Consider the following 16948-nt stretch of genomic DNA (forward strand, 5'->3'; position numbering starts at 1 on the left):
TCACTTGAAGCCCCCCTGCTGTCCGCTTGTTGAGGCTAACTAGTTTGCTTATGCAAAAGGCACAAACAATTGCCAGGGAAAAAGCCAACACGAAAGAGTAGCTTTGTAGGGGGAATGACATATCTTACAACACGCATCATGCTTCGCAAAATGTCCCAGGAAACTGGCCTTCGGTGATCAGCACGTGTTCGCATCCGACAAACTACGAAATACTTTGTGTAGTCAGGACATACAGAAAGGCCAGCGTGGCCAGCTTCCTGTCAATCACCACAGGTGATTCACCCTGGGGTAAAGTCCCACACAAACCACAGAAGCAGATCCTGTCGGCTAGTGCAAGTGCGCAACTCTTTAGCCAAACTCTCCATCCGAAACCATTGCAGCCACACCTTGACATACTCCGACCAGGTAGATGGGGCTAATGAACAACAAATAATTGCCCACATACCTGTTTAGATTAGGGTCCATAACCAGTCTGGACAGGGGTCGCCCTCCTCTCGCGCCTCCGGCAACCACTTCCTGAAGCGTTACCACTGGAAGCAAGAGAGAGTCGGCTATATCATTGAACAACCCAAGAACATGAATTGCCTTAAAAAGCAAATTAAAATGCAAGCAAGAACAAATTTGTCAGGAGAAGAAGAAAAGGTATTGACCGAGGAAACCATAACCATGTTGTCAGAATGAAATGGCACCGATTTATTGCAGAGCAGAGAACCCCAAATCTGAACCGCCACCACCAACGGGAAAAACTCTAGAAGAGTTAGGTTCTTTGTAAAATCCACATCAGCCCAACGTTGAGGCCATGCAGATGCACACCACCTACCTGCAAAGAAAGCCCCAAAACCCAAGAACCCTGCCGCATCAGTGAACAAATGACAGTCCGCATTCGTCTGGGGTGACTCTAGCCAATAGGAAGTACCATCAAAAGTGCCCAGAGATTTGCACCAGATCCATAAATCATCCTTTATGCTGAGATGTTAAACGGATAAAGTGATGCGGCTCCGGAACACCCGCTGTGGCCAAAAACAAAAGTTGTGAGAAAATTCGGCCCACAGGCAACACTCCGCAAGCAAAGTTGAGTTTTCCGAGCAGCAATTGTTACTGCCCTAGGGTGACCTTCTTAATCTGTAAGGTTAACTCGATGCTGACGAGATCTGAAATTTTGTCAGCAGGCAATCTACAGACACCCTTGACAGAATCAATTTCAGTCTTGTCGGACAATGGGCACAAATTGTCTAAAAATGTGCATGAGACTTTGTAGGAGGAGCTTGCAAACCCGGGAACCGTAATGTCCCAACGCAGAGGAAGTCTTCAAGATAATGGACTACAAAATCAAAGCCTGTGTAAATTCTGACCACCCATTCCGGGAATGAGCTAAACAACTCACAATACGCACAAGAGATAGGTGCCTTCCGATGGGTTGCTCTATCGACAAAATAGGCACCGTCAAAGCGACACCCCAGGAAGAAAAAGCTGTCCGGTTGAACTGGAAAAAGTCAGGCCGCTTCAATATCTGTCTCTGCCATAAGTGCGCCCGGTTCCAATGATTTAACTAAAGAGAGGGCGGCATCGAAGGATGTGTATGAAACGGAGGAAAGATCTTTACTAATGCCATCATTCACTGAACCCCCTTTAGCAAACGATAAATGATGGATCATACGAAATGTGCCTGCTTCCTTTTTGGGGACCACCCCTAAAGGGGATACTACTAAATTGGGAAGAGGAGGCTCCGAAAAGGGGCCCACGATACAGCCTAAAGCAACCTCTTTGGCCAACTTCTCCCGGAGAACCTCAGGGTGTTGTCTAGCAGATTTCAAATTACGAGACCAATAACATGGGAGGGAGATCACAAGGGATAACAAAACCACGCCCCAGTAGCACAGCAGACCGCCTATTAGGAAACCCATCAAACCAGGGTCGAATCGCCTCGATATTCACTGGCGACCTCCCTTTTCCAGAGCTGTCTTCCGGTTTACTAAAAAAGCCTTTGCCTTTCTTGAGACAGCGGCTAACGGGGTGGCTAACCCCACATTCGGAGCATTCGTGCCGGAAACGGAAAGTAGAACCCCACTTACAGTGGGAATCGTTTAAAAAGACGAGCAGAAGCCCCTTTGAACTTTTCCATGGGCCCCTGCTCCTGCAGAGGCAGTGCCGGACTGAAAGGGAGAATACGCAGATGTATTGGTATACACACCCCCTTTAGATTTCATGACCCACATCCAAAACGCCAATATCCCTATGATCCCAGCTAAGGTCTGGGCGAACAGACATGTTGGCGGAACTGCTCATCATACCTAAGCCACGCTGTTCCCCCATAAACCCTATGAACCTCCCAAATGGAATCAAGATCGCAAAACAGTGCAGAACAGAGCTCTGGCTGTTTCTCACTCACGACACTCCCCAAGATTGTTAAAGCCTCGAGCCAATTCCCAAAGGTGCAAGGAATCAAGTGATGGCACCTCCTGTTATCATCCTCTTCCTTGCGGTGCTCCTTCCCCTTCTCCAATTTTTCTACAGGGAAGCGTTTAAATGGGAGTAATGTGAAAATGTTGAAATATTCCCTTCTCCTGATTTTATCCTTCACCCCCTGCTTAAGGTGAGCACCCAGAGGGCCCTCATAACAGACCTAGGAGTGCCCTTCACCACATCAGAAATGGGGACAGGCTTGTCAGGCTGCTTAGAACCACCCAACACCACCGTATCAGCCGCCATTGAGGAAGACACCCCCACCACCGTGGCCTGGGCAGCTACAGAGGACATCCCCACTGTAGTACCCATAGGCACAGACATCTGTGATAAAGCACCTTGCCATGTGGGATTTCATACCAGGCTGGGGTTTGTAGCTCCACCGTTAGACCCTGCCTCCAAACCCTCCAGCAGGGCCCAGATACCCTGCATAAACCTGTGAACCTCCCCATCCTGTGTGGTGGGAATGCATGTGCGAGCAATAGGATGTGAAATCTCACCTGTTGGAGGCACAGGTACTTCGTTCCTGCTGACCGTACCAACTGGATTTCTCCCATCAGTACCCGATGAATCTGAGACCCCCGTCACGCTGCTCTGGATGCGCTGTGGAGAAGCCGTCGGAGGTGTAAATTGAGGCCCAATGCCAATCCCTCCCAACGTGGATACCTGTGGAGACAAAGAAGAGGGCGGGACAACTGCGGGGGACGACGACTCCCGTACCACCCCCCCCCCCCCCAATATGACAGCCCCAATGTCCCCTTTGGCTCTGTCTGTCTATCAGAGGAGCAGCAGGTAAATTCTATATTGCACTCTGCTTAACAGGGAGCAGGATCTGTGAGTTAGGTCTGCTCAATGTGCTCAGTGTGTGATTAATGTGGCCTGGGGGAGTGTCCCCACTTGTCCAATGGGGAGGTACATTGGACAGTGGAGGAAACCTGACCAATGGGCACACAGGCTTTGATACAGCCCCAGTGATTGGCACAGACTGCTGTCTCGGTGCATTGTGGGGTGTGGTATAAAAGCCAGGAGCACATGTGCTCCGGGTCTTTGGCTGGTGAGTCCTGGAAGGAGGGTGGCGGCTGCCTCCTCTTCTGCAGTGGTTGGTGTATGGTCACAGGCAGTTGGCCTGGTGACCCAGAAGTGTGGAGTTGAGACACTGGAGAACCTGAAAATCAGTATCGTGAGTACAGGGCATTGTGTCCAAGCACCTGACCAGGAAGGGGGCCACTCCCGAGTAGAGTAGTCAGAGGACGGGTGTCAGATGGTGGATAGAAAGGGGGTACTAGGCGAGTGCCCTGAAGAGAAGTGCTAAAGAACATTACAGATTCATCTAGTGGCAGGATGAAGCTGCGGCTTTGCCGCATTCTCAGATAGAAGTCCTCAGCATTGTGAATAGTTCAAGTGTTGGAGTATCCCACTCATCCCTTCTCCCATCCCCATATACAATAAAAAAACAAAAACAACAACCCCTAGACTGTTCATTGACTGAGCCAAGAAAGTCAAGTGTTAAGATTCTGCATGCAGTTGCTACCGGCAACCCAGGGGAACCTGAAAGGTGAGAAATCCAGCAGCCCCCAAGGGGGCAGTGCTACAGGTAAAACAGCAGTAGCTGGTGGCTGCTGGTCTGGAACCAGCCACAAGGTGAAGCCAAAGGGAAGCACAGGAGACGGCCAGGAGAAAATGTCAGCTGTACTTACTTGCTGACATGCAGGGGACACCATAGGAGGATGAGGTGCAGCTCTCCTCTCTCCCCGCAGCCTGGGCTGTTCAGAGGATGCTGACAGGGCGGGAGCTCTGCCCCCTGATACCCTTGTCAGCTCCTGGGACACATGCAGGCCATCAGAAGAATCTCCCTGGGTGGTGGCAGAATGCTGGGATGCCGCTGCTCTCCTCTTGCTGGTGGAGCCCTTGAAGCCCAAATACTGCACAGCCTGAGATGGGGAGGGGCTTAGGCGTGAAGCAGAGCGCCAAAACCAGCTTGGTCATTCTCCGAAGCTGAGGGGGGGGGGGGGGGGAGTCCTGTGACCAGACTCTGCTGCCAGTCCTCTCCATGCTGCACAGCTTCCCGCTGGATGTGATCGATTATATGCTCCATGGTGGGGTAGGTCTGTACCGGGGGGTGCAAGATGTACCGGGGGGTGCAAGATGTGGAAGCACGTGGAGAGGAGAAGTGCAGGAGAAGAGAGAAGGGGGGGGGGGAGTTGCTCCCTCGTGAAAATTGTATGGACTGAGGAACCAGTAAGTCATGTGACTTGCAGTGTCCCAAAAGTCTCCTCCTTTTTACTTTTCCCCACCAATAACTTGCCACCAAATTTACACCACCTCACCCACCCACCCCTTTGTCACTCCTTAACCCTTTTGACGCAATGTACAAACCTGAAGAAACTGGCTCCTGTCATGATGCCTGCTTTGTTTATAACAAAGGGCATTGCTTTTTTCATCGTAAAATGTAAAACTGTACAAAGCCATATGGCAACTTCAAAAAATAAAACACTTAAGTACGCATGTATTTAAATACATTTTTTTTTAACACACAAGTGTGAATAGGTCCTGAGGTTGTCTATACACAGCCAGATCCAAACCCATACCAAGCAGTGAATTAAAAAAAATTAAAATAAAAACATTGGAAGTGCTCACTGACACTGACAAAAAGTGTGTGTTGCTAATTTCTGCATAAGGTGGTGCTAAAGCAAATACAAAAAAAAAGTCTACAGGTGCACCTCCAGCCCCTGTCAGCTGAATTGGCGTAGAGTTGGTAAAATATCTATATCTGTCCATCTATGGAACGGAGGGGGGGGGGGGGGGGGGGGGGGAATACAAGAAAAGCAAGGCAAGAAAAAAAATTAGCACTTTTTAGAGTTTTATGTTGCAAATATTGCACTGTGTAGGGCTGGGTACAGCTTTACTCTGATTATGTCCCAGATGCAATAACGCAGCACCTATCTCTGCAGGTGATGTCTTGTATGAAGTTCTGCAGCAAATCCTGCGTCGTAGGAAACTGCGAGCGGTGCACCCATCTGTTTTTCACACTGGAAATTCTCTTCATGGCCAGCCTGAGCTAATGATCGCCCACAATCATCAAGAAGGTAGGTGCTGATCAAGCACATGTGGAAGAATTCTGAAATGATGATAGATGCCAAGTAAACAAAACTAAGAAAAAAAGACCAATTTTTTGACTCGACCATTCTCAATGAGTGAATTGGTGAATCAGTACTTCAACTTACTGGGCTTAGTCAAACCAGAATTTTATAAACTGATACTAAATATATTAAACTTCATTAAAAAATGTACACAAAACACATGGTTCCACACATACACCTAACTCTAATACAAAAGCATGGTGCCCCAATGATGTCTATAAAGTGGGGTGCACACCTCCTCACAATGACCCAATGTTTACGCATCAGGGAATTGGAGGGCCATCTTGCAACTGGGGATTGGAATCCTTACAAATAACAGGATCCGAGAAGTATCAATGTACATACACCCCATGGTGAACTGATGCCAGTATACTTAACTTGGCCATGTGAACCTTATGGAACTGTGCTGTTTTTGCCTGTTCGAAGGCATGGATTGATGAACCCTATGGTTCATGGATACAGGGAATGCTCTTATCAGTCTGGTCTATTCCCGGAGTGCGAGGGAGGCTCATAATATGCTTGCAGTTACAAATGGAATGGACTTTGCTTATATAACCTTATTTGACATTAACCTAAGCTGTTAACGATTGTTTTCTCCTCTGGACCACTATACCCTTGCTGTCCCACTGACAATAATTCTGAGGCAATGGGAGGTTTAACCAGTTTATATCCGACACCTTTCAATGCATTTCTCTACACTAGGATTTCCATGCTTTCCACATATACCTACTCAGCAGAACTACGAATTTGCTCTTAATCTGCCATGGTGAAGAAATTAGGTTCCTTGTGATGTACATGTACCAACGCATAGAATATGATCCATAATGGGGACAATCCCTCCCATGATCCCTGGAGGGACAATTATTCATCATCTCATTATCTTCGAGACCAGGCCTATTTTTACATATGTTGTTTACAAGTTACAATCAGTATTTTTATTGCTGGAAAATTACTTTAGAGCCCCGAAACATTATATATATATTTCTCTAGCGCTCATTGACAGACGTAGTCCTCGGTGATACAGCACCTTCGGGTTATGTTGCCTCCACAGGAGCAGGACTAGACAGGAAATTAAAAAGCTCTGGCCACACCCTAGGGGCAGTCCCAGAGGGTATATCCTCTCTCTCTCTCTGCCTCAGCAAATCAGTTATTTTCTGTCTAGTTAGGAGTAAGGACCTAGATACCTTGCTGGGATCTTAGGTCCTGGCAAGATTTTTTTCTTAAAAGATTTTTTTAGACAGCCTTTTTTTTTCTCCAGTGTTCCTGTGAGATCTTCAAGCAAGAAAGCTGAACTGGGCGACGGGCTGGATGTTGAGATCCGGTGGTCACCCCAGTTCAGCCTACTATAGCTCCGCGATGGGTCGGCCGCGACAAAGTCCCATTAAAGGACTGACCCCGCGAGTTAAACGTCTCGCTGAAACGCCAAAGACCATGAGTCACGGCGTCCATATCGGTCGACAGCCCTCCCGCCCCGGTGGAGAGGGGTACTGTCAGGAGTTGGTGCCCGCCTGGTTCCGGTATGGTGAGTAGTATGTTCCCCCTTTTTCCCTTGACGGGTCTTGTGGTGAACGCGGGCCCCTCTCTGTATGGTAAGATAGAGTCCCTCTCTATCCTATAAATGACACAGATCCTCCTACTTTGAGTGTGATTTTATGTGCAAAAAGCCAGGAGGCTTGGTTTGGGAGCTAACAATCTAATTGTATACATGTTAAAAAGATTGTAATCAGTGGCATTCTGGGAATCTTACGGTGATAAAAATAAGCTACCTACCAGTCAGAAGCCACGGACATGTAGATTGCCTTCCTAATCAGATCTCCAGCTATTAGCAGGCCTCCCGAATGGCCATGCGGTCCGCCAGGGCCGGTACCGCCAACCACGCCAAATCCCCATGCAGAGAGAGTGTTGTGTGCCCTGCAGCACACCGCTATTCAGTACAGGCCGCCGCCATTTTTTTTTTGCTGGATCGCACGAGCCGCCATTTTGGCGTAGCCTCGTGTCTCCAGCATGGGGGCGGCCATGTTTGAGGTGATCCAAACACCTCGTGGAGCTAGGGGAGGCGCCGGAAGGCGTGCAGAGGGGCGGAGCCGCCTCCTTTCTTCCTGGGCAGCCAGCCAAAAGACTTCCTGTTTGTCAAGACAGCGCTGTAACCTGTTGCAGTTAAACTCTGAGCATCAAGTGGTGAGCCTGGGGGTCTATCTCTCTCTCTCTCGATCGATAGGGATCCCTAGCAGGTAACACTAAGGGGCTTTTTGTGGCGCTGGGGTCTGAAAAAAAAAAAAAAAGTTTTTTATTTTTGAATTATATTATCCAGGAAGTGACTGGAATTATCATGGACCCTGCCACACATATTCCCCCACCTGTTTCCCTCGAGGGGGCCACGGGACCCGCCGGTGCACAGAGTGTAGAGTCATTTACAGCAATTTTGGAGTCTATGGTGGCTCGGGTGGAGGCGGCCTGTCAGGGACGGGGGTCAAGGAAGCGACCCCCGCCTACCCCTATACTATCTGACACCTCTGACTCAGATTCAGAGATGGTCACTGCAGTTGCAGGTTCCTCTGCAAGGGCTGTTGTCTCAGGTAAAGCCCCCTCAGACAGTGAGGAGGACGTTTCTTCTCCCGCTATAATTCAGGAAGAAGCATTGGTGGACGCACTAGTTGTGGCAGTGCAGGAAACCTTAAAACTTGAGGCTTTACCGGCAGAGGCAACTGAAACAGAGATTCCTTTTGGTACTAATAAGCCCATCAAAACGGTGAAGGTTTTTCCTGTACCCAAGTGTTTCGGTAATCAGATTAAAGGAGAATGGGAGCATTCTAAACGTACCTTTACTATTTCCAAGCGTATTGCTAGACGCTATCCGTTTGAGGAATCCATCATTAAGAAATGGACGGTACCACCAGTGGTGGATCCACCTATTTCCAGGCTGAATAAAGCCACGGTTATCCCAGTGGAGGACACTTCGTCCTTTAAGGATCCGGTGGATCGAAAGATGGAAGCAGAGTCCCGCACCATCTTCTCTCTGATAGGGTCAGCATTTAGACCAGTAATTGTTATTGGTCTAGTTTCCCAGACACTTACGGAATGGGCGAGAATGGTACGCCAAGACCTTAGGGGAAAAGATATTCCCCAGGAGACATCTGATTTGATGGAACAGATTATACAAGGGCTACAGTTTATCTGTGACGCAGCCTTGGACACTACTCCCTTATTAGGGCATGCATCTATGTCAGCGGTCATCCTCAGACGTGTGCTGTGGTTAAAATGCTGGTTAGCTGACCTAGGTTCCAAAAAGACCTTGACAAATCTCCCTTTTCAGGGGAATCGTCTATTTGGGGCCAACCTAGATGAAATCATTAAGGATGCCACTGGGGGCAAGAGCACTTTTTTGCCACAGGCTGCTAAAGCTAAGGGACCTCGCAACAAGCGAGGACCTTTCTTTACCGCCCATAAAGGGCGCCCGGCTGGTACAAGCGGGAAAGGCAAGACTCCTCCAGGAGGGTTCAAGAAGGGCTGGTCGGACAAGCAGAGGACCAACCCAGCCAAACCCGAAGCAAAGGAGTACACAGCCTGAAGGTGCGCCCCCACCCGGTTTCAGGGTGGGGGGACGTTTTCACCGGTATTCAGGACATTAGATCGAGCATCAACCACTACTACCGGTGCGATTCTTCCCTTCCAACATTTAAGTACTACAGGAAGCGGTAGTTACCGTTCCCTGAATAGATCTTTTCCTTTACCTTTTCCTAAGATTAGTCCCTATACCTCACAGGAATCGGATCTGGTTGACCAGATAGGCCAAGTAGCCTCTAGTCGGGTGACTTCGGTCCCTGAGGTTCAACCAGAAAAGATCACCCTTCCTGATAACAATCAGGTATCTGATAAATGTGTGGGAACAGAAAACGACCAGACTTTCTCGGATGGTCGGGGCCAGATACCTCTAGGGACGCCTGGTTCAGATTCTATCAGCGCCAGTGGTCCTAGAAATTCTAGGCTGGCCTCCTCAAGCCGGCCTGGCCGACTTGGACATGCTAGTCGCAGACGTTCCGTGGGAACTTCGTCTCTGGGAGTGTCTGTGGTCTCAAGGACCAATTTACCATCATGCTTTACAGTCGCTGGTTTTAATGGCCTGGCCATTGAGACCCAAGTACTGAAGGACAGAGGTTTGTCTACTTCAGTCATTCCTACCCTTATTAAAGCAAGGAAAGCGACTTCCAGCAAGGTCTATTATCACACATGGAAGACTTATATTGCGTGGTGCGAATCTTTAGGATTTCCTCCACGTACCTATTCGGTGACTCGAATATTGGCCTTTTTGCAACAAGGGGTTGAGCAGAAGCTAGCCTTGAGCACCATCAAGGGTCAAGTTTCAGCATTAGCAATCTTCTTTCAGAAGCCTTTAGCTACCAAGTCCTTGGTGCGGAATTTCATCCAGGGGGTGCGGCACCTGGCTCCACCAGTCCGCGCGCCCTTACCGCCCTGGGATCTTAATTTGGTTTTGTCGGTTCTACAGAAACCTCCCTTTGAAAACATCAGGGAGATTCCCTTGCTTACTTTATCCCAGAAGGTGGCCTTCTTGGTGGCTATTACTTCTGCTCGCAGGGTGTCAGAACTGGCTGCATTATCATGCCAGTCCCCATACCTAGTGATTCATAGGGATAAGGTAGTACTTCATCCTAAGCCATCTTTTCTTCCTAAGGTGGTTTCAGATTTTCATCTGAATGAAGATATTGTACTACCTTCCTTGTGTCCTCAGCCCAAGCATCATCGGGAACATGCGTTGTATTCCTTAGATGTGGTTCGGGCAATCAGGGTATACCTGAAGGCTACGGAATCATTCCGTAAGACGGATTCACTTTTTGTGATCACGGATGGCCCCAGAAAGGGTTTGCCTGCATCTGCCGCGACCATTGCCAAATGGATTAGACAAACGGTGGTACAGGCTTATTCTATTAAGGGTCAGAGTCCTCCGTTCCCTGTTAGGGCGCACTCCACTCGAGCGCTCAGTACTTCCTGGGCCTTTCGCCATCAGGCGTCAGTGGTCCAGGTATGTAAGGCGGCCACCTGGTCGTCGGTACATACCTTTACAAAATTCTATAAAATTGATGTGACGGCATCGGCGGATGCCTCATTTGGCCGCAAGGTTTTGCAGGCCGCAATTTGAGGAGACCGGGGGTCTACCTCGAGGGTTTTTTCTGTTTGAAAAAAAAAAAAAAAAATTTTTCTCTTTTTTTGTTGAGTCTCATCATTAAGGATGAGCATTGTAAACTTCTAGTTGGCACCGGTTGGGCCTTCTAGATTGGGATTTGATTTTCATTTTCCCACCCCTCATTTGTGATACTGCTCTGGGACGTCCCGAAGGTGCTGTATCACCGAGGACTACGTCTGTCAATGAGCGCTAGAGAAAAATGGATTTTTGTAAAATCTTACCGTAAAATCCTTTTCTCTTAGCTCATTGACAGACGTAGTCCCCGCCCCTCTGTTTTTTTGAGTTGGGTTGGGTTAAAATCTCTAAAGACTGCTTTTTCACATAACTGATTTGCTGAGGCAGAGAGAGAGAGGATATACCCTCTGGGACTGCCCCTAGGGTGTGGCCAGAGCTTTTTAATTTCCTGTCTAGTCCTGCTCCTGTGGAGGCAACATAACCCGAAGGTGCTGTATCACCGAGGACTACGTCTGTCAATGAGCTAAGAGAAAAGGATTTTACGGTAAGATTTTACAAAAATCCATTTATATATATTTAGCAGAGACCCTAGAGAATAAAATGGCGGTCGTTGCAATATTTTATGTCACGCTGTATTTGTGCAGCGATCTTTCAAACTTAATTTTTTCTTTTTAAATGCACTTCAATGAATTAAAAAAAAAAAATCGTAAAGTTAGCCCAACTTTTTTTGTATAATGTAAAAGATTATATTCCGCCGAGTAAATAGATACCTAACATGTCACACTTTAAAATTGCACACGGTCGTAGAATGGTGACAATCTACAGTATTTAAAAATCTCCATAGGCATAGGCGACGCTTTAAAAAATTTTAACGGTTACCAGTTTAGAGTTAGAGGAGGTCTTGTGCTTTGAACACCGTTTACATTGGCGGGCGCGATTTGTGTTCGTGTTTTTCTTCAGGAGCACGAGTGATGGGGCGCTTTAAAAAAAAAAAAAATTTTTATTATTATACTGTCCTTTTTGGGGGAAAAAAATAAATAAATTCTGATCACTTTTTATTGCTGTCACAAGGAATGTCAACATCCCATGTGACAGTAGTAGGCAGTGACAGGTACTCTTTATGGAGGGATTTGGGGTCTAAATTACCCCAAACCCCTCCTCTGCACTTCAAAGTATTCAAAACACCAAGATCAGCATTTTTTTGGGCTTTTTTTTAAACTGGCGCCGTTGGCTGCCGAGTAAACCGGAAGTGGCATTGTGATGTTGCTTCCAAGTTACTACATTGGAGGCCCGATCAAAGTCGATTTCCGATTTGTTTGAGTCTCCGACCAGCGGGCGGACGTGACAGCTGGTGGCTCGGGTCTCCAGTGGGACAGGAGACCCAGGTGAAGCGTTGGGGGGTGGGGGGAACGTCCCCTCCTGTTGCTTGTAAGAACAGCCGAGCGGTGGCTTAGCTACATGGGTTATTATTACAAGAAAACCGACTGTTCGCTCTTTAAAGCGGTACTGGGGTGATAGCTGTAGGCATCACTCTGGTACAACCATTTGAGCAAAATGACGTACAGGTACTTGATTTCTGGCAAGTGGTTAATTGTGATATCACCTTTTTATAGACCTCATTGGGTCACCATGCATTTGTAAGTGAGTGAGGTGGATGTTTGTGTTTTAAGAGTGCGTGGAATCATGTGTTTTGGGTCCCTTTTTTAAATTACGTTTATTATACTTCTTCTAGTATCTGTTAATAAAATTCTGGTTTGACTAAGCCCAGTGAGTTGTAGTACTGATTCACCAATTATCGCTCATTGAGAATGGTTAAGTCAAAATTTGATGTTTTATTCTCAGTTTTGTTTGATAACCTTCTTCATACCATTGTTCATATGTTGGATATTTTGTCACAGGCTATATGTGTGTATATATATAATATTTATTTATTATTATTATTTCAGGGTCTTATATAGCGCTGTCAATTTACGCAGCGCTTTACATATACATTGCACATTCACAGCAGTCCCTGCCCTCAAGGAGCTTACAATCTAAGGTCCCTAACTCGCATTCATACATACATAGTAGGGCCAATTTTTTTTTTTTTTTTATACAGGATCCAATTAACCTACCAGCATGTCTTTGGAGTGTGGGAGGAAACCGGAGTACCCGGAGGAAACACACGCAGGCACAGGGAGAACATGCAAACAGATATATATATATATATATATATATATATATATAGATATATTAGATATATATCTTTAGAGGATCTAGCTCTATGGATTAGAATCTAAAGGGGCTCAGTCTACAGTTGGGTATAGATGCCAAGCAGCTTTGTCCCCCCCCCCCCCCCCCCCATGTCAACTCAAGACAGTTTTTAACATTGTGCTAGTGCAGAAAATTGGGTTTCTGTAATACTCCTAACTAAACTTAAAGAGGTTGTAAACCCATTAATGATATATATAAGAATTCCGCGCAATTGGATGTGATTAAGCTAATATGTTGGCTGCAGCCTACCCCAAAAATATAGATAAACTATATTTGAAAAGTGGAGATAGGATAGGGTATATTGGCGCTGCCGTTTATGGTAATAAATATGTGGGAGAAAGATCTAGGTATAATTAAAATATATAATGGGCCAATAAATGATATAAATGCGAAAAAATGTTGGTCCTTATAAACACCAAATGTGTCCAACCTTAAGTTTCAAATGTGTCACAGATAATTATTGGTAAACACTTGACACTAATAAATATAAATAAATATAATAACTTAAAAAACAGTGCAAACAATTCATATAATAACAAGTGAATATTGCAGATAAAAAATAAAGTGACTCGTGCAATAAATAATATAGCCACTAGGTGGCAGTGCCAGTGTTGAAATTAAATAATAAAAGGATATCCAAGTGATGTCTCTCAATGTCCAAGTGTGTAGGTGAAAAAGATTTGTGCTGAGTAGTATATATTAATCACTAGAGGTAATATTTTAGAAAACGACCCCAATTTACTGTGAATATGGATATCCAGGTGACAAAAATATATATTCTGGAGAAAATATGGAAATATAGATAACTATGGTGAATAGTGCCACATGAATAAAAATTTCATAAAATTCCAAGGTGTAAATAATTAGTGAAATAAATATATAAATAAATATAGTATTATGCCAAAGGGTTAATATAGTCCGTAATAAACATCTGGTGATAGAAAGTCCACAAAATATGATCAATAAGTTGATCTTCCAGAAGGTGCAATAATAGTGAATATTAAGGTGCCAAAATAAATTTTCATATGGAAGGAGTGAATCCCAGTGATGGATTCGGGATGTGGGTGCCAGGTGAGGACAATCCGTGCTCCCTCTCTATATAGCCCGCACTCACCAGAGAGCGGCACCCCTACAGGGGTAACCAGCGTTGAGTATATGGGGTAAAACCCTTGGTGGCTCTCGATAAGGTCCCTCCAATCCTCCTGGGTAAATCTCACTTCCTCCCTCTATGGTTAAAGCAAGCAGTTGCTATATAGGGTATCGATAAGGCAGTTCTCCAAAGTGTTGAAGACAGTATCCAGGGTGTATAGATAAAAAACACTAATATAGTGATGTACCGTTTAAAGATTCCATTTATTGTAAAAATTACAGGTAGTACTCACATTTAAAATCAAAGTGCAGCATCCGTAAGCGTGTAGGGACCGCAAACCCCTCGTATAGCGGTGTTTCCGGGACTCCGTGCGGTTCACCGGCTGGATGTGCGTCTCACAGGGCGGAACTGACGTGCCTACGCTCTACGCGTTTCGTCATCAAAATGACGTCAGGAGCAGCGTGAGGCTACGTGAGTTCCGCAGATCTAAATACTAACAGGTTGCTCGGCAACCGGAACTAGTATCCAATCAGGATTTTGTAGCTACTGCGTCATCAGTTACCAGGTAGAACTTGTGTATGTAAATCTACGGGATGAAATAAAGGATATTATGGTCTTCCCATTTAGTTTTTCTTTACCAATGGGCATACTTCATGGGTTAGAATCACCTGTTGCTAGGTAGAATTCTCATATGAAAGTTAGTTGACCACGGGTGTAATTATAATATAGATCGGTAATGAATCACATTAAGCACTCCGAGGACTTATATATTGGTAAAGAGAGCCTCGGGAATATATATATATATATATATATATATATATATCTTTAATTATGTGAACAATTTAAGAAGGAGAGGCAGTTAGGCTATGCAATGTAAGTGTTGTACTTTAAAAGTGTCAGTGTATTTTATTCATTTATAAATTAAAGGACATATTTATTACCATAAACGGCAGCGCCAATAAACCCTATCCTATCTCCACTGTAAACCCATTAAAATTTATTTATTTTTTTTCAACCTGAAAGAGAAACACATAATGAGCTAGTATGCATCGCATATTAGCTCATTATGAAATACTTACCTTAGAACAAGCCCGCGCCGTGCCGTCCGCTTACCTGTATGACGGGCGACATGTTCGGTCGCCTGTCTTCCGGGTTCGCGGCATCCAGCCATCTGATTGGCCGGAGCCGCGGTGACGTCACTCCCGCGCACGCGCGCAGGAGCCGATGGTCACGGCACAGGGCTCTGAAGGAACGGCACCAGCGGCCGTTCCTTCAGAGCGCATGCACCAATGATGTCACTGGCTGCATGTAAGGTAAATATCTCCTAAACGGTATATGTTTAGGAGATATTTACAGTACCTATAGGTAAGCCTTATCATAGGCTTACCTATAGGTAAAAAGTAGAGTTTACTTCCTCTTTAAGTTGCTAAAAATACAAATTATGAAACCTGTTGAAAGTCTTAATCAAACATCACCGAGCATCAACATAACAGCCTGTCAAAGAAGCCCCAAAAAAAAAAAAAGCCCAAACCGTTTCAAAGCTTGAATCTTAACCTAAATGGACTTATCCTCAGCTAATAATTAGTGCAGCATGCTTAGTAATATCAGTTCAGCAATAAAAACAGGGGGTCGAGCTGCAGTTTTATCACTCACCTTAAGCTTACCATTCAGTCGAAGGGGGGCTGTTCACATGCCATGGCAAAATAAACATGGCATGTCAAATTGATATGGCACAGTCTCTCAGGACTCACCCATGCAAGTGAATGGGGCTGCACCATAATGCTTGGCTTGCCGTTGCAGTGTTTTACTCTTTTTAAAAATGTCTGTACAGCTTAGCTGCACTCTGAAAGGTGATCCACTGTGGATAACAAATTTATGGGCACAAAAAAGGACTCCATTTTGTATCATTAAGAATTTTGTCAGGTGCCCCTTTTTTTTTTTAAATGTATTGTCTGTCTGTTGCTCCTTTTCAGACCATATCCAACACCGACCTCAAAGGGCCCACTCTGATGTCCTTCCACAGAACACCCCAACTATAGAGCTAAGACATCGATCTCTATCCCCTCTCCCCACTAACCACCATGCCTCACCAGATCCTGAGCCCCGCCCACTCCGCTCACCACTGGAGAGCAGTGTACGCCGCCCCTCCCCTGCAGAACGCCTCCACCGCCTGCAGAATGAAACCAACCACCACAATCATGATGCCTACCCTTTATCCGTTTCCCCAGCTGAAGCCAATCACTGCCCCACTGAAACGCAGCCAAAACCCAGCAGCCCACGGCAGGAAAACCCACGGGTTATTCAGCTTATGCCCAGCCCCATCATGCACCCCCTGCTTCTTAACCCACGTCACACCTTGGAGTTTAAACAACCGCGGCTGGGCGTAGAAGATGGTCAGCAAAGAGAAGGGAAACCTATGAATCTGTCACACCGTGAGGAGATGGCGTTCATGAATCATTTGATGGTGTCCATGTCTCCACCTGAGGGACAGACCATGCCCATAGGGAGAATAGCTGGTGAGTTCCGTGTGAGTCTGTGTGTGAGTCTGTGTGTGTGTGTGTGTGTGTGTGTGTGTGGGGGGGGGGGGGGGGGGGTTACCTTGAGGGTCAAAAGGAAAAACTGATTTTGAAGAAGGAATATAGTGCCTTGGAAAAGTATTCAACCCCTTGGAATTTTTTCTATTTTGTTGCACGACCTTCCCAAAAGACTTGTATTGTGGAGACACCATTTGCAGCTACAAGCTCCGTGGGGTATATCTCAGTTAGCTTAGCACATTCTGAATTGATTGAGGTCTGAGCTTTATTCAAGACATTTAATGTAAATGTTTTCATTTAAACCACTCCTGTG

The 16948-nt window shown here is 46.0% G+C and overlaps 1 protein-coding gene across 2 annotated transcripts in view; it reads left to right on the forward strand.

Moving 5' to 3' along the window:
• The window catches only part of ETV6 (ETS variant transcription factor 6), a 109081-nt gene that overhangs the window by 85807 nt on the left and 6326 nt on the right, over positions 1–16948 (forward strand). For both annotated transcript variants that reach the window (XM_082256920.1, XM_082256919.1), the window contains exons 4-5: positions 5415–5549; positions 16075–16617. In XM_082256920.1, coding sequence (XP_082113046.1) covers positions 5415–5549; positions 16075–16617 — 678 coding nt within the window. The remainder of the gene's footprint in view (positions 1–5414; positions 5550–16074; positions 16618–16948) is intronic.

Source organism: Pelophylax lessonae (genome assembly GCF_965119305.1).
Source record: "Pelophylax lessonae genome assembly, chromosome: 4".
Classification (NCBI taxonomy): Eukaryota; Metazoa; Chordata; class Amphibia; order Anura; family Ranidae; genus Pelophylax; species Pelophylax lessonae.